Source organism: Panthera onca, chromosome E2 (genome assembly GCF_046562875.1).
Source record: "Panthera onca isolate mPanOnc1 chromosome E2, mPanOnc1 haplotype 2, whole genome shotgun sequence".
In the NCBI taxonomy this organism is placed as follows: Eukaryota; Metazoa; Chordata; class Mammalia; order Carnivora; family Felidae; genus Panthera; species Panthera onca.
In genome coordinates this window covers 54,058,960-54,077,230 of record NC_138353.1, presented here as the reverse complement: position 1 = coordinate 54,077,230, position 18,271 = coordinate 54,058,960, and the positions used below count along the sequence as shown (strand labels likewise).

The 18,271-nt window shown below is 43.9% G+C and overlaps 1 protein-coding gene across 1 annotated transcript in view; it reads left to right on the top strand.

Annotated features, from left to right (window-relative positions):
* The first annotated feature begins 240 nt into the window (after window positions 1-240).
* The window catches only part of CDYL2 (chromodomain Y like 2), a 171,856-nt gene continuing 153,825 nt past the window's right edge, over window positions 241-18,271 (top strand). Inside the window, exon 1 of the mRNA XM_060650084.3 lies at window positions 241-661. Within this exon, the coding sequence (XP_060506067.1) occupies window positions 638-661 (24 nt within the window). The 5' untranslated portion in view covers window positions 241-637. The remainder of the gene's footprint in view (window positions 662-18,271) is intronic.

The following is an 18,271-nucleotide window of genomic DNA, read 5'->3' as shown; positions in this document are numbered from 1 at the left end:
GGGGCCGGGTGCGCCCGGCGGGCACCTGGCCGGTCACCCCCGGGGGGAGCCCCGCCGCCGCCTCCGGAGCCGGCCCGGGGCGGCGGGGCGGGCCCTGGCGCTCCCGGACTCCGGGACCGGTCCCCCGGGGCGCGGCCGGGCAGCCGCCCCCGCCCCCCCCCCTCCCCGGGGGCCGGGCCGGGCTCCCGGGGGGCGGGGACTCGCCCAGTGGCAGCAGCGTCCGGGCCGGCGGCGGGCGCGGGGCGGCTTCCTGCAGGCGGCGCCGGGGCGAGCCGTTGCCCGCTGCAGCCACCGCCGCCGGGTCGCCGGGTCGCGGGGGCCGCGGCGCTCGGGCCGCGTCGGTGCCTCCCGGGCGCGCTGCGCGGCCGTCGCTGCTGCCCGCGCTCGTGCCGCCGCCGCCGCCGCCGCCGCCGCCGCTGCCGGTTACGCCAGCCCCGCCGCCGCCCGCTCTGATTCTGCGCATAGGCAGCCCCCAAGCCTGTCATTCTGCAAAAACACAGTTTACTCAACACACCACACACACACTCACACACACACGCGCGCACACACACGCGCACACTGGCCCCCTCGCGCACACGCACGGAGGGCGCGAGCGAGCAGACGCGCACACCCGGCGAGCCAAGTTCCGCAGCCTGGCATGGCTTCTGGGGACCTTTACGAGGTACGGGGACGCGGGGGCGCGGCCGGCCCCGGCCCGCGGGGCGGCGGGCGGCGGCGGGCGGCGGGCGGCGGGGACCGGGCCGGGGCCGGGGCCGGGCGCGAGCCGGAGTTGCCGAGCCCGCGGCGGCGGCGGCGGCGGCGGCGGCCGGAGGGCGGCGGGGGCCGGGCGCGCCTCCCGCCCGCCGCCCGCCCGCCCTCCCGCGGCGCCCGCGCCCGCTCCCTCTTTCTCTTTCTCTCGCACACACACTCTCTTACTCCATCTACTTTGCGGCCTTGGAGGGGAAGGAGGAAGCCGGGCGGAGCCGGGGCGGGGGAGGTAGCGGTCCCGGGGAGGTGTTTCTCGCCCGACGAGCCGCCTCGAGTGCAGAAAGTACAGGTAAAAGTCGGCGCCGGACGTGCCGGGAATGCCGGGGGCCGCGCGGCGGCCGGCGAGGGTGCGGGGCGGGGGGGTGCGCGGCCCGGGCTGGGCCGGGGGCGCGGGAGAGGAGGGGGGCGGGCGTGGGAGCGGAGCCCGGCCGCGGCCAGGCGGGGTCCGGGGGGCTGGGGGGAGACTGCGTGGGGGTGGGGGCGGCCGGGTGGGGGTACGGGGGACACCCGCCAAACCGCTCCCCGGGGCCACCAGGCCGTCTCCCCCCTCCCCCCACCTGCTGCCCCCGCCACGGGCTGGGAAGCCCTCCAGGCCGGGGCGTGGGGGCGGTCCTTGCGGGTGTCGTGCACGCCGGGGGCGAGAGGGGGCGCTGCAGAGGGCCCTGTGTGGAAGGGAAGAGAACATGGAAGTCAGAGGTGGGTGGTAACATGTTGCTGGAGGACGTGGGATGTGAGCCGTGCTCTCGACACTCTGCGTCACCCTCAGTGGATACCTGTCTCCGGGTCCACCCAGGTCCACACAGGTAGTGGCCATCCTGGGAGACTTTGAAAGCATCTCAAAAGTGGTCAAGGAAGACGTTAGTCTGGCATCTGTGAAACAACGGAGGAATAGCCGTGGCCTCCGGGAGCTGGGTTGTAGCTGGCCCTGGACACAGCTGTTCCAGCTTTTGGGTTCCCGACGAGTGGACAGAAGGAGAAATGAGCCCCACACCCCGGGGAGAATGCGTTCAAAACGGTGTTGGCCCCAACCAAGATGGGTGTCAGAATAAGGAAGTTAAGAGGCCAGACGTCTTCAACCAGAAGGCCTAGTGATCCTCCAAGAAACCAGCGTCACCGCTCAGCCTGGACCTATGCTACCTGCACACGAATCTGTGAACCCTAGCCCTGCTTCTCAGGGCTCCTGACTAAATCGAGACGAGCACTCCAAAAGGGTGAAATTAACCTAGTGGGTAAGAAACTGCAGAAGTGATTCACCCACGAGAGACTGTAGGGGTGATTCACCTACCATGAGCTTTTCCCCCTGGGCCCTCTGGGCGGCTGAAGCTTTTCAGAGGGCAGATTTGCTGGCTGCGGTGGGAGAAGAATGGAGAACAGGCAAATTAGCTCTTGGCGTCCTGTGTGACCAGGGTCTTTGGAAGATTGTGGACTTGGTGAGGCCCAGTCATGGACCACCAGCCAGTGGGCTCCGATGGGACAGATGGGTGTCCTTGGAAGTCTTTGAAAGAACCTCTGCAAACTGACCTCTTCTTAGCCCTATTGCCTTCCTCATCCTTTTGCTGATAAGGAAGGTGAAGTTGGGTAGAAACCTGGTGAAGAACTTTGGCAGATCAAGGCCAGTGCGTGGTGCAAGCACTTTGGTCTGTTTCAAGATGGCGGAGCAATTTCTGAAACCAAAAGTTGAAGCACAGCAGAATGGGAGGTCTGATTGGACTTTCCTGAGTATCAGCAGCACTGTTAGGATATTGGTCAAGAGTCGATACTGTTCAGGGGCAAAACTCGACTCCTTAGGAGTATGGATTTTTCTGTCCATTGATACTGAGTCAACCTAGAGATGCTCCCATTGCCTGAGTGCATCCTGAAGGTGTTAAGAGGATGTATGATGAGCTGTCAGTATTTCTCCACTTAAAGTTTGGAACTTATGAACCTTCTGGGGATAATTTCTTGTTTAATGTTCACTTGAAACTATCCTCCTTAACGCTGGTAATCATAGTCGGTTAAGGGGAGTTTTCACACTGGCCTTGGAACTGTGTTAGCACCTCAAGAGTTCTTACTGGAGAACAGGACAATAATAATCATTACCTCGGTGACAGTAGGTAATTGTACTAGATGTAAAATAGTTTTCCCATAGCTGATTATTGGCATCATCGTTACTAAAAGGGCTAAATTGCATTACAAGGGTATAACCAGTGTCAACATTTTCGTAGTCTGTGTCTGTGTTATATAACCTATACTGAAGAATTTAATTTGTTGTCCAAATTTAGCTTGAAAAACAATTAAGTGCTGGGAGCTGTACATTTCTAGCGTATATATTTCTAACTGTACATTGTTGTGTGTGTGAAAAATAGGATGTTGATTTGAGGACAGATCTTGGAATACGTAGTACGTTGATTGACCTTGAGAGAAAAAAAAGAAGAAAACTGATCTTATTCTCATTTATGGTATTACATTAATTGACTATTATATTCAAGTATATATAAAATGGCTTCTTGTAACCTCTAAGAAACCGCATCTTGAGTGGGCTGAGAACTATTATATTTGTAATTGATGCACTGTACCTGTGTGTCTACTGACATTATCCTTGACCTTTTGTAGTGAAGATGTGATTTGGATTGTAGAGATTCTTCATATTCTCTTTGGTGCTTCAGATAATTTAAAGAGTAAACCGTCCTCAGATAGAATTTTTTTTTTTTTACGGAATAGGTACAGAAAATGAAAAAATGTATGTAATGGCACTCTTCATAATGAGGAAATACAGAGTCAAGCTCACTTTCCAAAATTTTGGACCTTGACAGATGGTTCCACTTTGTTTCCCCTGTAGAAGACTTCTCATCTCACCAGAAGGTGTATTGTAGCCATCGCCTATAGAAAGGTGATCTTAAACGTTGGTTGTTCTTCTTAGAGTCAGGTATCTGGCTACAAAATGAAATGAAATGCTAATCCTGATGCTTAGGTCTACATTCTGCTAAATATGACGGTCATAAAGTGGCAGTCTGTGAACAGGTTTGGGCTATCTATTTTTTTTGTTTTGTTTTGTTTTTTTGTGGGTTTTTTTTTTTTTTTTTTTGCCTCCACAGTAGATAAGAAAAATGGATTTGAGTACCTTTAGATGGTACATGTGATCTCTAGTTTATCATTGGCCCAATGCTCCCTGGTACCGCGTACCCATTCTGCTTCACTCGTATATTACTTACCTGGCTCCAGCAGGCATTAGAGTTTGCAACCCCAGAAATTTAGTTAATCTATTCGCTAAATGTTTGGGTATCAGGAAGACATAGGGAATTAGGAACCTGGTTCTCTTGTCTTGTCCCTCTCTGTGTCGCTAGCTCCTTGCACATTCAAATACTTGTTGACAGAGTCAGTGAACAGAAGACCGAATTAAGCGTGGATAAAGTACCTTGGCTGACCTTTCTTATCCTCATATTGAGTGTTACCTTCTGTTCTCTTTTCTTCCCCAGCTTGTGATCTCTCAGTGGTGGCAACACCATGTGTATGGGTAGCTCTTAGTTCTCCCTGGAAGGAAGTGTGGCTGAGTCTCTTTCCCGAGAGCCAGTCTGTTATTCATTAGAAGGATTGATCGCATCTAAGCTTCAACCATGTGGCTTTCCATGTGGCTGTTGGGTGGTGTTTTACACCCCCTCCCTTGTGATTAGCTGACAGTTGTGGAGGCGGTCTCTCTCTACTTCTTGGGCAAAATTGTTCAAAGAGAATGCTGTCTATCCGTAGACAAAGTCAGTTGTGGCCAAGATGAACTTGACAGTGATAGTTCCTTTTGGGTTTGTCAACATTCAGTTTATGTATGCATCCCAAGGTTCTATCCTAAAAGCAGGAAATGTGCCCTATGTCTTGTTTTTGGGTGGGGGTGTTGATAGGCATGCATGCACCCATCCATATCTAATACATATGTGTGTGTGATTATGTGTATGTTTGTGTGCGTGTAAATACTGCATTTCATTCCAAATAGGATAAATAATAATAATAATAGGTTAATTTTAGTTTTGTTGAAAGAAATTTACTTCTGTTAAAAATCAACTCTGCAAGAGTGATGACCATGGGCATTTCTGCCCTCGTGTTCTGCAAAATCACACACTAAAAATATGGGAAGATACGGGCTTATTGGGAAAACAGGATTGAGGCAGACTGCTGAGAACTTATGGAACTTTGTAACCGGAAACAAAACCAGAAGTGACTCTAATAAAAATACAGCTTGGTTAAATCTCCACCTGGCTGGTGTTTGCCCTCAACAGGTCAGTCTATCCTTCACAGCATTCAGACTGGGTTTGTACCTCCCTTCTCTCTGTAGGTCGCCGAGGGCATTTGCTTCTAAAAGACACCATTTTCATCAAAATTAAATCCTCCCCAGAGCATAGCCCTCGTCATTCATCTCTATTGGGAGAAACGTTTTCATAGCTTCTTCATCTGTAACTTCTAGCTTCGCCTGGCAGGTTAACATAGTGGAAATCATAGTGGTTCTTAAAGCCACAGTCTGCTACCACTCATATTAAAGGAAGGCACTGGAATGCATTTCCAGCTTTGTTCTATGATCTTCATACATCATTCAGTCTTTCTTTTTCTCTGTGACAGGGCTTTCCTATGATTGCTTCAGAATATTAACAAGCTAGGAAAAAGAACACAAGAGTCAACACAACTTACTTGTTATACTGACATCGTTTCCCTATTCACCAATCATACCTGAGGCAATTCCTGTCAAATGCGTAACAGCAGAATAGATGATCAGTGATACAACTTCTCGAATCTCTGTACCAGTGTTAGAAGGGACAGATCTCTGCAAAGAAAATTTATCGGTTCAGTTGAATCGATTCACCTGGTGAATATTGAATGGAAGTGTGATTCTCCCATCTTTTGAAAGTTATTTCAAATTGTCGTCTGTGGGAAGATACCAGCTTATTTTCAGGTAGACTTCTATGTCAAGTCATTCTTCATTGCATAAGATCATTTCTTCAGGGGATTAAACTGTCCTTGAAAGGAGTTTAGATAGCTCCTTGCTAAGGAATGGTTCAGGCATGGTAGTTTTCAAAGATCTGACGTATTAGAGACACACATTTAGAGTCCAAAGTTATAGGTCTTCCTCATCTCTTGGATGGTGAAGACAGGTATAGATGTGGCTGAATTCGTAGCACAGTCTTTCATTTGTTCTTTTTACATTCATAGAACACCAAATATATGGCACGCACTAGGGAAATGGTGAGATTGTGTTCTCCAGAAGTCTGTGGTCTCGTGGAGATATAGTTAAGAAAATGGGCAGTTTACAGGGCAATGGGGAAAGCGTTAATACGGGGGAAGATGGGGTTCTGTGGGAGCACAGAAGGCTTCTTAAAAGATGTGGTGGCTACGGAGGAGTAGAAGTTAGGAAATGAATGGTACCCACCCCTCATCCCTTCAAATTGAGGGAAAGGCAGGAGTTGAGGGATAACTCTTTGGTTTTCATTTTGGTCTCTTAGGTGGATAGTGGAACCAGTCACGGAGATAGAGAGCCTGGGAAGAAGCATTAATTGAAAGTAGTGAATCTGTGGAAAGGACAGTGAGTTCAGAGTGTTTGTGGAACATCCATGTATAGATGTCCACTGCCATGGTCATGTGAGCCTAAAGCTCAGAAGGGGCACCTGTTCTGGGAGTTTGGGAATCATTAGTGTATAGATCATAATTAGAGCCAAAAGACAACGTGTAAACCTGAGGAGGGCCCCGTGATGGAATATTGGAGAAAATGGACATTTAAAGGATAGAAGAAGAGAGAGAAGTGACACCAAATTTACAAGGACTAGCAAGAGAGGTGGGAGGCTTTGCTGTTACGGAAGGCATTGGGAAATTGCATTTCAAGATAAAAGGCCTACAGTGGCCTTTGGAGTTAACAACCAGGGAGTCATTGGTTCCTTAGGGTGCATCTATTCCATAGAGTGTGTTGGTGGTGGGTGAGGGAGGACCTGATTGCAGTATGGTGGTGAGCAAGGGGATGTGGGAATGTGGATGCAGGGACGTCTTCTGCGGGCAACACTTTGAAGAATCTTGGGCATGATAATGTAGACAGAATGAATGTGATATCTGGGGGTGATGTTAGAGACTGGGTCAGCCATCTCCATTCCCCTGGTTCTGCACAAGGCTCTGCTACTTTGGATGATTTGGATGACAGTTGTCATGTAGATAGTGGGTATTGGACTTACATTTGTAAAAGAAGGGATTTTCCATAAACCCTACAAAGCCCTCTCCTGCTGACCTACGACAGTTGGGTCTGACATCTTCAGTAATTTAGTTGGAGAAAAGAGTAAAACACCTATAATGTAGTCATACAGAACCTTTCTAAAGGGGTTGGTCAACAAAAAGATCTCGCTAAGTTGAGTACAAGGAGGTAAGTGAAGTTCTTCATTAAGGATTTTTCATACCAGCATTTTTCCGAGAGGAGACGTATGGTGGACAGATCACTATGGTGTTATTGGTAAATGGACATGATGGAGTTTTATGTGTTAACTTAGCTGGCTCCAGTCCCTAGTCATTCTGTCAAACGCTAATGTAGGTCTTGGTGGGAGGCTATTTTGTAGATGTGATTAAAGTCCACAGTCAGTTGCATTTAAGGGAGATTATTCTGGATAATCTGGGTGGGCCTGATTCAGTCAACTGAAAGGCCTTTAGAACTGGGGCTTACTCCAAGAAGAAATTCCACCTGTGGATAACCGCTTCAGCTGGGAGGAGTTTCAGCTTGCCCTTCCTAATGACCTGCCCTATGGACTTTGGACTTGCCTAGCCAGCCCCCTACCCCCACCCCCACCCCCCCACCAACCACATAAGCCAGTTCCTTGCAATAAATCTTTTAAGGTGTATATCCTAGTGGTTCTGCTTCCTTGACGGAATCCTGATCGGTACAGTCAGGTTTCTGGTCCACAGGCTACCATTTGATAACAGTGTGCTGTTAGCGGTGTCCCCTAGGCCTTGGTGGCCTCTACCGTACAATGGCATCTCTTCTGTGTTTGAAGTCTCTCCGTCCGATTGAGTCTGCCACCTCTTCGAATAAACCTCACTTATTAGGGGGTGTCGTCATCTCGTTTCGTCTGCATGTGTGAAGGGCTTCAGGAGCCCGGCCAGGCCTTGGCATTCTGGCACACGGGGCTCATTCTTGAGCGTGGTGGGCACACACGGCCATGCCAGGAATTCCCCAACCAAGGGGCCACCACCCTATTCTCATTTTCTTCGTCAGGGAATTTTCCTCTCTGGTTTTCATTTCCTTGTCTTCTAGTCCAGTGTTTTAAAAATGGCATCGTCGTGGGCCTTACTGACAAGCCATGGAGCTTCTACAAGCTCTGGATTTGAATTTTATTTAAAAACAGTCATTTTCTAAATAGTCCATCGATCAAACATTTATTATATGTCTACTGTGTGCCTAGAACAATGCCAGGTGCTGGAACTGCAGCCACAAATGTCTTTTAAACTGTTGTTCAGAATGTGATAGCTAAAGGCCTAACACCCACATATGGTTATACACCACGCCTTTAACACATTGGGCTGTTCAGTACATTAAAAGGAACAGCCAGGTCAACTCTTTTCTTTGGTGAGTAGACCTCAGAATATAGCTTTTCCTGCCATCTCTGGGCATATGTTTGAACTTCTGGTAAATGCACTGCTTTAGCAACATTTTAGGTGTGCAGCATTCTTAAAAATTCAGGCCTGTTTATATCTCCTCACATAAAATTATGCAGGCAAATATGCTTTTACAACACAACGCACCCACTCAATGAAATACCGCTCGAGGTTCAAATGGCGGTGGTTGGTGAATATTCTGGACATGGTGTCAGAATCAGTGTGTGATAATAACTATCTCTTTGTATTGTACCAAAGGTGATACTGGGGTTTATTGAGAGTACCAGGCCATTCTGCCCTGACTTTTTAATTTGAGAGAAGGAATGCGGGTTGTTGTTACATGTTAGAGGGTCAACCACAAAACAGACATTTCCTCTGTTTCTTCTTTCAGACTTTAGGGTCACTTAGAATGCAGAATACCCTCAGCTTGTGAGACAAGATCATAAAAACAAAGCAAACCTAACCTGACACTACTCACAACCATTTTTTATAGCAAATCAAAGATTGCTTTCTTATTTACAAGCAGACCAAATGCAGAAATAAATTGTTGAGGCTGTAATAGGAAGACAGCTAATGTTCTTGGGCCTCATTGAAAAAATTTGTTATTAATCAAAATAGGCTGGCTTTATTGCTCTCATGAGTTATAAGAAAGTAGCATCACTTAAACTTACAAAAGGCTTCTACACTAAAAAATTATTGCACGTATCTGATTTTATGTTGTTAGGTTTCCTGGAACCATTTTGATTGGGAAAAGGGGTCCATAGCTCAGCTCCAGGGTTTTCTGCGAGGCTCTAAGCTCTCCGAGGGCAGGACCATGTCTGTATTAGTTGTGATGGCATTCCCAGCTCTTGGCACTTTACTGGGTTCGTGGAAGCTTTTCAATAAATATTTGTTGAATGAATGATTGAAAATGTTTGCAGCCGATGGGCTTACGCCACCTGGGCCTTCTCTTGAGTGAGCTTCCTTTATCGCCTCCCGTATGGTTTTACTCTCTCCCTTTACTAAGATGATGCCTTCAGATTGTCCTTGACGTTCAAGATTCCATTTTGCCTTCCACCAGATCTTGTATAGATTAGGTCACAAAAGTCCCTTAAAGCCAGTTGGAACATTCAAGGCATTGTCCCTCTTGATAACTGAATGGAGAGTGGCCATCCTCTGAATCCGGCCTGTGACAGAGCCCCTCTCACACGGGCACACACAGAACTGTGGTTTGTAGCTGCCCCTATTGTTTGCATCTCTCTGCCTGTTGGCTCTGCTCTAGCCTCAGTGGCTTGGCCCCTAGTTTGATATACACCATGCATTTTAGGGGGGCCTCCTGGAACCAGACTCAGAAGTGGAGAATTACAGGTAGAGGGTTTACTGAAGAAGGCTCTCGTGAGATACACTCGTAAGGAAGTGAGGAAGGCAAGATGGGACAGGTGGAGAAGCTGACTTCCAGTCACGTTACAGTTGAGATCTCACCTGGTCCCACCGAAGGCTCTGCACCTGTGATAGCCCTTCAGCAATGACCTAAACTGAGGGCAGGGAACGGGGCCCTTGTATCCCTGTACCATGTAGACACTGCTGGTAGGCTGTCCCACGGTGAGTGGGGAGGGGTGGGGGTGTATTCTTGGGCAGAGGGCAGTTCCCTTGGAGGGACACAGCTGTGAACCTTCTGCAGCAGAGATCTTGCTACACACGGAGGGGATGGGCATGTAGACCCTGAAAAGAAGACCTGGGCGTAATATCACATGATCTACTACCCCATCAGTTCTTGCCATTCATTGATTGGTGAGTCTGTCACCAATCTGTCTGTCCAATATGCATCTGCCACCCTGCTTCTATTTTATGTTTTTGGTGCCTCCCTTGAAGACATGATTTGTCATTTGCCTGCTTCTTGGGCAGCCCAGGTCTTGAGTACTGACAGACCAGCCATGTGTTAAGATCACGCCTGTGGTTTGCTTCCCCACACAGCATGTAGCACAGGGTTGCGAGCAGGGAAGTATTTCAGATGCCGTCATTTCTGTTGGGTCTCCATCCCTTATTCTTGAACTGTTTTCCTTGACTGATTCTCCCACTCCCGAGGTGCCTCTGTGTCCCCATCTTCTGCTGTCTGTTTCTTCAAGTTTGGAGATTCTTACAGTTTTGAACTTGAGTTCTTCTGCTGATTATGATGCAGTGGCTGTGTGGATGATTTCCAAGTCTCTGACACTTGCCTGGATATTTTTCCCCCCTCGACTCCAGGGCTATCCATCTAACTCCACTTGGACTCTTTTCACTCAAAATATCCGAAGTTGAACTTATGATCTTCCTGTGTAAATCTTGCTTCTCTTTCTGGGTTCCTAGCCTCAGTAGTACCTCTGTCCATTGGTCTCTTAGCTAGAAATATGGCCTCCTTTATTTTGCCCAGGCACCGTGTATATTCTCTTGGATCAGCATCCTGCCTATTTCCTGAATCTGTCCTTTTCCCCTGCATATTCTCTCTCCCCACTTGAATTCAGAAGACAACTCCCACGACTTAGATCACTCCAGAACCTCTTAGCTGATATCTCTGCATCTAGTCCAGTGTTTCTCCAAATGCTTATAAGGATCTTTCTCTGAAATACCAATGTTATCATGTCTCCTGATGAAATACTATTAAGTGATGTATTAGCTCTTTGTGATGTGACCCCTTCTCACTTCCTGCTGGTTCTCTGCTTACAGCTGTAGTCTGTTCAGAGGTCTGCTCTTGGTTTCTGAAACACTCCACATGCTCTCTTTACTCATACCTTTCTGAATGGCTGGGGCGCTGTTACCAACCCTGCCACCTTTTTGCTTGCTTAAATCCTGTTCGTCCTTTATGTCTCAATTTGGATGTTGCTCTTGGCAGACCTTCCCTGGCTCATCAGGGGTTTTCTTTGGGCTCCTGTAGCACCCCATTCTTATCTCAGTAGAGCATTCACTTCAATATGTTGTAATTTATTATCTTATTATCTGAGTCTCCTACCAGGTTTTAAGTGTTTTGGGGGCAGGGATTCTCTCTGTCTTGTTCATTCTTTAGCACCCAGCCCATGCAGGATGCAGAAGGCAATCTGGGTAATGAAAGAATGAATGTATACAGGTCTTTCGTTTACATGAACGTTGAAACTGATCTTGACAACCTGTTTTGTATGGAGTTTGAAGGACTGTCTTTCAGTTTTCCTCAGGGCATCTAACATTCAAATCTGTTTTCTATATCTTTTATTGATCATTTGATCAGTGGACATTGGTTTCTTACAGGCAGAACTCGTGGACAGTGTTTGGCTTTGTAATATCAGTAAAGCTAATGCAGTCTTCTAGTCAAAGGACTGCCGAGTCTTGGGTTTGGGTCGCAGTTTTTAAGTCATTTGCTTAGTCTTTTCACCAACATCTCCAAGAAAGGATCGAAAGCGAGGGGCTCTTTTACTCTACTGAAGGAGACAAAAAGCTTGAAATGCTAGAACTGGCTATTTTCTTCACTAAATTCTGAGTGAGTGCATCATACGTGAGCTAGACGATATCTTGCCGGACTCTTCCCGAGAGTTGCGTGAAAATCGTGACGTCGCTATTGCTTTCTCATGCAAGACTTACTAAAGGAGGACAGTGAGGCTCAGCACAGCCTCGAGTCATGTTTAATCCTCTTGGTGATGAAGAATGGGATCAGGCCCCGCCTCACCGACTCATACCACAGGCCTTGACATTATGGGAAACATTTGATGTCTAAACTTTTCCTGGAAATCCAAACTCATTTGTGAACTACTGGAAGTCCGACTGAGTAAGGAAATCCAAACCTCCTGTCAGGACAAAAGGTGAATGGGTAAGATTTTAGTGTCTTACTGTTTACGTTGCTGTATTGGCTGGTCTGCGTTGCTCCCTGAAACCACATTCACTTTGAAGGGTGTGGTACGCATGGCGCCTGGTGAAACCGACTTTGGTGAGGGTCTTGTAGTTAATAGAAGGATAAAGGGAACCACAGAGAGGCTGGGATGCAGACACATATGGACCTTCTTCAAGTGAGAGACCTAATTTTCCCTCTGAATTGGTGTGTATTTCGGTACTAGGCAGAAAGTCATAGCTTGTTTTCTTACCTTGATCATCACACGTGGAAGAGATTGCAAAGTCTTTGATATCTTGAGGCATTTCTGTTTTACTACCCTGACCCTCCCACTCTTGTGTGGCCATGTCTATGGTGTTATGATATTTCAGGGAAGCTGGTGCAAATCCCGTTTGCTTTTGACGTAATGAAACGGTATGGTCTTTTGAAGAAATCTAATCTCTGGTCCTGGCTGATGCATGAAGAGGTTAGTGAAGTGCAATTTCCTATGATTCTCTTTCAAGATAATATTTTGTTTTAATTTTAAAGTTTAAAAAAATGTTTATTCATTTATGTTGAGAGACAGCGAGAGACAGAGAGTAGGGGAGGGACAGAGAGAGAGGAGAGACAGAATTCCAAGCAGGTTCACTCTGTCAGTGCAGAGCCTGATGTGGGGTTCAAACTCATGAACTGCAAGATCATGACCTGAGCTGAAATCGAGAGCCGGGCACTCAACCAACAGAGCCACCCAGACGCCCCTAAGATGATCTTAATGGTAAAAACAGTAACAATAGCGTTCAGTGAGTGTTTACTATACATCAGACACTGTCTAAATTCTTCACATTATCTCATTTAGTACTTCTTCTGGGATGGGCACTGATTTTTTTTAATCCCCATTAATGATTTAGAAACAGACTCACAGCTACCAGATGGTAGAACCAAGATTTAAACTAGGTCATCTGAAGGGTGCCTGGGTGGCTCAGTTGGTTAAGCGTCCAATTTCAGCTCAGGTCATGAAGTTGCAGTTCAGGGGTTTGAGCCCTGCATGGGGCTCTGTGCTGATGTCTCAGAGCCTGGAGCCTACTTCGGATTCTGTTGTCTCCCTCTCTCTCTGCTCCTCCCTGCTCACACTCTGTCTCTCTCTCTCAAAAATAAATAAACATTAAGAAATTATAAAAAGATAAAATAAACTGTTCATCTGAGGTACCCCCACTTAGCTCTTGTGAAATTATAAAATGCCCACGGTTTCCCTTCCAACTTCCCTCCTTTTCTTACTAGGTGGTCCTGTGGCTGTAGCATTGTCCGTACCTGTGCTTTGCGCAGGATCATAGGCACGGGTAGGTGAGTGTTGCACTGAGAACAAGAATATTCTTGCTTGTGTAGTTCCGCGCTGGTGTTGATACATCCTGCCATACTTAAATATAGACCTATCAACTGACCTTTAAAAAACCCCTTTTAGGATTTTTGCCAAGAATTCACAGAAAGCTCTCTAGTTAGCAGTTTGTAGAACAGGAAAATCAGGGTATGTGTTTCTGTTCTACGTGCAATTCTTATTTTCCAGGATTAAAAAATACTGCCGGTCATCCTTCTACAACTTTCTTTAGAAGATTTTCAGGTCTTTGGGGCAGCTGGGTGGCTCAGTTGGTTAAGTGTCCAACTTCAGCTCAGGTCACGATCTCACTGTTCGTGAGTTCGAGCCGCGCGTCGGGCTCTGTGCTGACAGCTCAGAGCCTGGAGCCTGCTTGGGATTCTGTGTCTCCCTCTCTCTCTGCCCCTCTCCCACTCATGCTCTCTTTCTCTCAAAAATAAATAAACGTTAAAAAATATTAAAAAAAATTTTTCAGGTCCTCAGACTAATAGTTTTGGGGCTAGAGGTTTGAAATCCGCTACAGTAATAGGTGCTCCTGTGTCTTCTCAACTATCTTAGTTTCTTCTCTCCATTATTTGTTCCCTAATATATTAAAAAAACCGGATTATAAAGCACATACATACTCACAGAAAATTTTTAAAAAAGAAAAAGCAGAAAAAAATAGCTCATGATTCTTTAATTTAGCAGTCCACTTTTAACATAGATGTATATCCTAATCTTTGTCTACTTACATAAAGAATATCCAAGTATATGTATGATAAAACTAAATATGAAATTATGGCCATACTATACAAAACATTGTACAACTCTTTTCTCTTATTTTATTTTATTTTTAAGTTTATTTATTTATTTTGAGAGAGAGAGCATGAGGGGGGGATGGCAGAGAGAGAGAGAGGGAGAGAGAGAATCCCAAGCAGGCTCCCCACGGGCAGTGCAGAGCCCAACATGGGGGCTTGAACTCACGAACTGCAAGATCATGACCTGAGCCAAAATCAAGAATTGGATGTTTAACCGACTGAGGCACCCAGGCACCCCTGTGCAACTCTTTTAAACAATATAAGTATTTCCTTTATTTAACCGTATCCTATAACATCATTTCAACATGCTGTCCTGTATAATTCATCACCTTGTACTCTATTAGATTCCATATTTAGCTTGTTTTTAAATTTTCACTATTTTAAGTCATATATAACTAAGCTCTCTTTAGAAATCTTTGTATATGTTGCTGGTACTTCCTTATGATAAATTTGTTTATGGGGAAGTTCAGTGAGTACACCCTTGATAAAAACTTTTGCTAATACTGCCGATTGCTCTCCAGAAGGGATCTGCTTGCCACGCAGTGAGGGTATTACCAGCCTTGACTGGCATGTTTACTTTACTTGGCTCTTAGCATTACTGGTATTGTTCTTAAAAACTGTAATTTATGAGGTGTTTTTCATTTCTTATTGATATATAAAGATTTAAAACAACTATTAATTTCATCATTGTCTATAGCATTCATTAACAAAAAAGATATTTTTTTCTTTTTGGTTAGTTGTTAATTTCTTTCTGGTTAGTTGTGATTTTTTTTTTTAATAAGGAGCGTGACTTAAACATTTATACTAGATTAGATATATGTCTATTTAAGATTCTTTCTTTTTCACTTTCTAAATTTCCTCCTTCCTCCTTTGCTTCCTTCTTTCCTTCCTTGAGGTAGAGAGAAAGTTCTCCTTGTGCGAAAGCCTATACCGTTGATCTTAAGCCTCTTCTGTTTCTTTTATGGATTAATTTTTGTACACTTAATATAACCGTAATTTATTTTGCTGGATGGTGTGAAGTAGGGATATGCTTAGTGCTGTGGTTAATCTGTTGTTTCAACACCACTACTTATTAAACGATTCATTGTTCTCCCTCTCATTTGAAATGCTAAGTTTATCTTTGATGAAATTATTGCATATAGTAAGTAATATGAATGTGTTTTTGAGTATTCTCTGTCATATGGTTTTAATTGTTGGGGTTTTAGAAAACATTTTATTGTTTGGTAATTTGAGTCTACTTTCATAATTCTTATCTCAAAATATTGTGATTATTTCGGTTGATAAAGTTCCCAAATAAAATCCGGATGAGATTCTTCCTTTAATTGCACTAGATTTACAGATGACTTTGGGGAAAGTTGACATCTTTGAGATCTTGAGTATTCCCATTCAGGAATCTATTTCTCCTCCTTCATTTCAACTCTTTTCTATGTGTGTTAGCAAATCTTTCTAGTCTTCTTGATAGAGATCCTCGGTTTATTATTAGGTGGTTTAAATTGTTGTTGCTTTTGTGAATAGAGTTTATTATTGTTTATATATTAGAAGAGTGATTTTTTGTATTTGTTTTTAATTATTCACTTTCTGAATTCTTATCAGTCTAATGTGTTTCAGTCAGGTCTTTGTGGCATTCTGGTCACATAATCCTCAAATAATCTTACTGTTCTTTCTATTAGTTATACATTTCCTGTATTTTTCTACTCTTAGTTTTATTAGCCAGAATTTTCAGAAAGTGCTATCAAATAGTGTGATAGCCAGCATTTGTATCTTATTTCTTTCTTCTGATTTAATAAAGCTACCCTTTGTTTCACCATTAATTAAGACAGTGGCTGTTGATAAAAGGTAGATAGGATGTTTCCCATTAATTAAAGTTTCTGTACCTCATTTACTGTTTTCTTTTTAACAAGGAATGGGTATTATACTTTATTAGGTATTTTTTTCATACTTACTAAGGTTATCATGGAATCGTTCTCCTTATCATAAACTTGCTATAATTTAGTAACTGTAATTTCCCAAGGCGAAGTTTCCACATTTTGAACGAAACAGAGTTGGTGCCAATGCATTTTTAAATTTTAATATTTTGCAAAGTTCGGCCAGCTGCTATGTGTGTTTAGGATTGCAGTATTGATATTCAGAAATGTGGTTGGTCTTTGGTTTCTTTGTGTGTGTGTACCAATTTACTCAGATTTTAATGTCAGGATGATGCTGGTTTCATGAAAGTAATTGATTAACCTTTTATTTTTTCCTCTGTTTTTGGAAATAGTTTATACAACATGTCAATTAAGCTTTCTCTTGAATATTTTTTTGAAAGAAATAAGTTGATTATGATATTTTCTGTGTCTGGAATATTTTTTGGAGACAAAGTTTTTTAAAAATGTTTATTTATTTTTGAGAGAAAGAGAGAGAGAAAGAGAGACAACGTGCATGCATTTGTGGGGTAGGGGCAGAGAGAGAGAGAGAGAGAGAATCCTAAGCAGGCCCTGCACTGTCAGCACAGAGCCTGATGCAGGACTCGACCCCACGAATGGTGAGATCATGACCTGAGCCCAAATCAAGAGCCAGACGCTTAACTGACCAAGCCACCCAAGCGCTCCTGGAGACAATTTTTGATAGCATTTTCCATTGTTGATTTTTTTTTTCAGGTGTCCTCTTCTTGAGTAAATTTTTGGTAATTTATATTTAGTAAGAATACCATTCATATGTCTCTATTTTAACATTTATTTGAAGAGGTGTAAATAGTTTTATATTTTCAAAATCTCTTTCATATATAGTATTTGGTAATTCTTTTCTCTTCCTAAGGCTGTAACTTCATGATTTTCTTCTTTTTTCCTGTTTTTTGGATGGTCATCAGTTTGATTCTTATGCTGATTTTTTTCCTATAAAATCAACCTTTAATTAAGCTTTATTTTCCCATTTCACTGTTTCTGCTTTACATGAATCATTGAGATTATTATTATTCATTCCTTCTTCTGTTTACCTGTTCTGCTTTTATTTCTGAACTATACTACACAAACAAAACTGTATATAATGTATGTGTAAAATTTAATAATAGTAATAATTACGAGTGTACTAAGCACATACTTTAAAAAATAGGATATATTTTCACCCCTTTTTGTGCCCCTTTCTCCATGTATATATCCATCCCTCTCTCTGAGAGGCAACTATTCTTCTGAATTTCTGGTTATTTCCTTTACTTTCCCTACAGTTTTGCAACATAATTTTGGATCCCTGAAATTTGCATTGCTTCATTTTTCCTGGGTCTGGACCTTATAGAATTGGATTCAAATTGTGCGAATTCTTGTGCATCTTGGTTTTGGCTCAGTATTATGCTTTTGAGATTTATCCTTGTTCATGCGGTTCATTTTTTTATTGGAGTATAATGTTTCTCTGTAAGAATTTGAATATATGTATTTACATATACACAAAAATCTAGCAAGATACAGTATATGGTATTATAGAATATACAGATATAAGGTATGCAAATGTATGGAATTCCTTGACCTGTTTTATTATGGTTGGACGTTTGGCCTTATTTCAGCTTCTTGTTTTATTTTCATGCTTTGCTATTACAAACAGTATTGCTATGAATAATTTTTGTCGCTTTCTCTTGGGACGTCCACCGCAGAGATTATCCGTGGTAAATACTTTGATGCTGGATTCCTGGGTTCTAAGTGTACTCAACTATTCAACTTTTCTAGATTATACCAAATTCATCAAATCATTTCCAAGATATTTATGTGTTCTATAGGCCTCATTTATTCCTAATTTTCTAGCTACTTGAGTTCAATACTTAACTTACTTCTTTTCACATTTGATATTTGAAAATAAGAAACAAAAATATTTATAGCTATGAATTTTTTCCAGAGTGTGGTTTTGACTACAGAAGTTTTATCATGTAGTCTTCTTTAATTGATATTTTTTCTAAATACAATACATTTTCAGTTGCTATTTGCTCTTTTACGCAAGAGTTACTTAGAAGAGTGTTTTAAA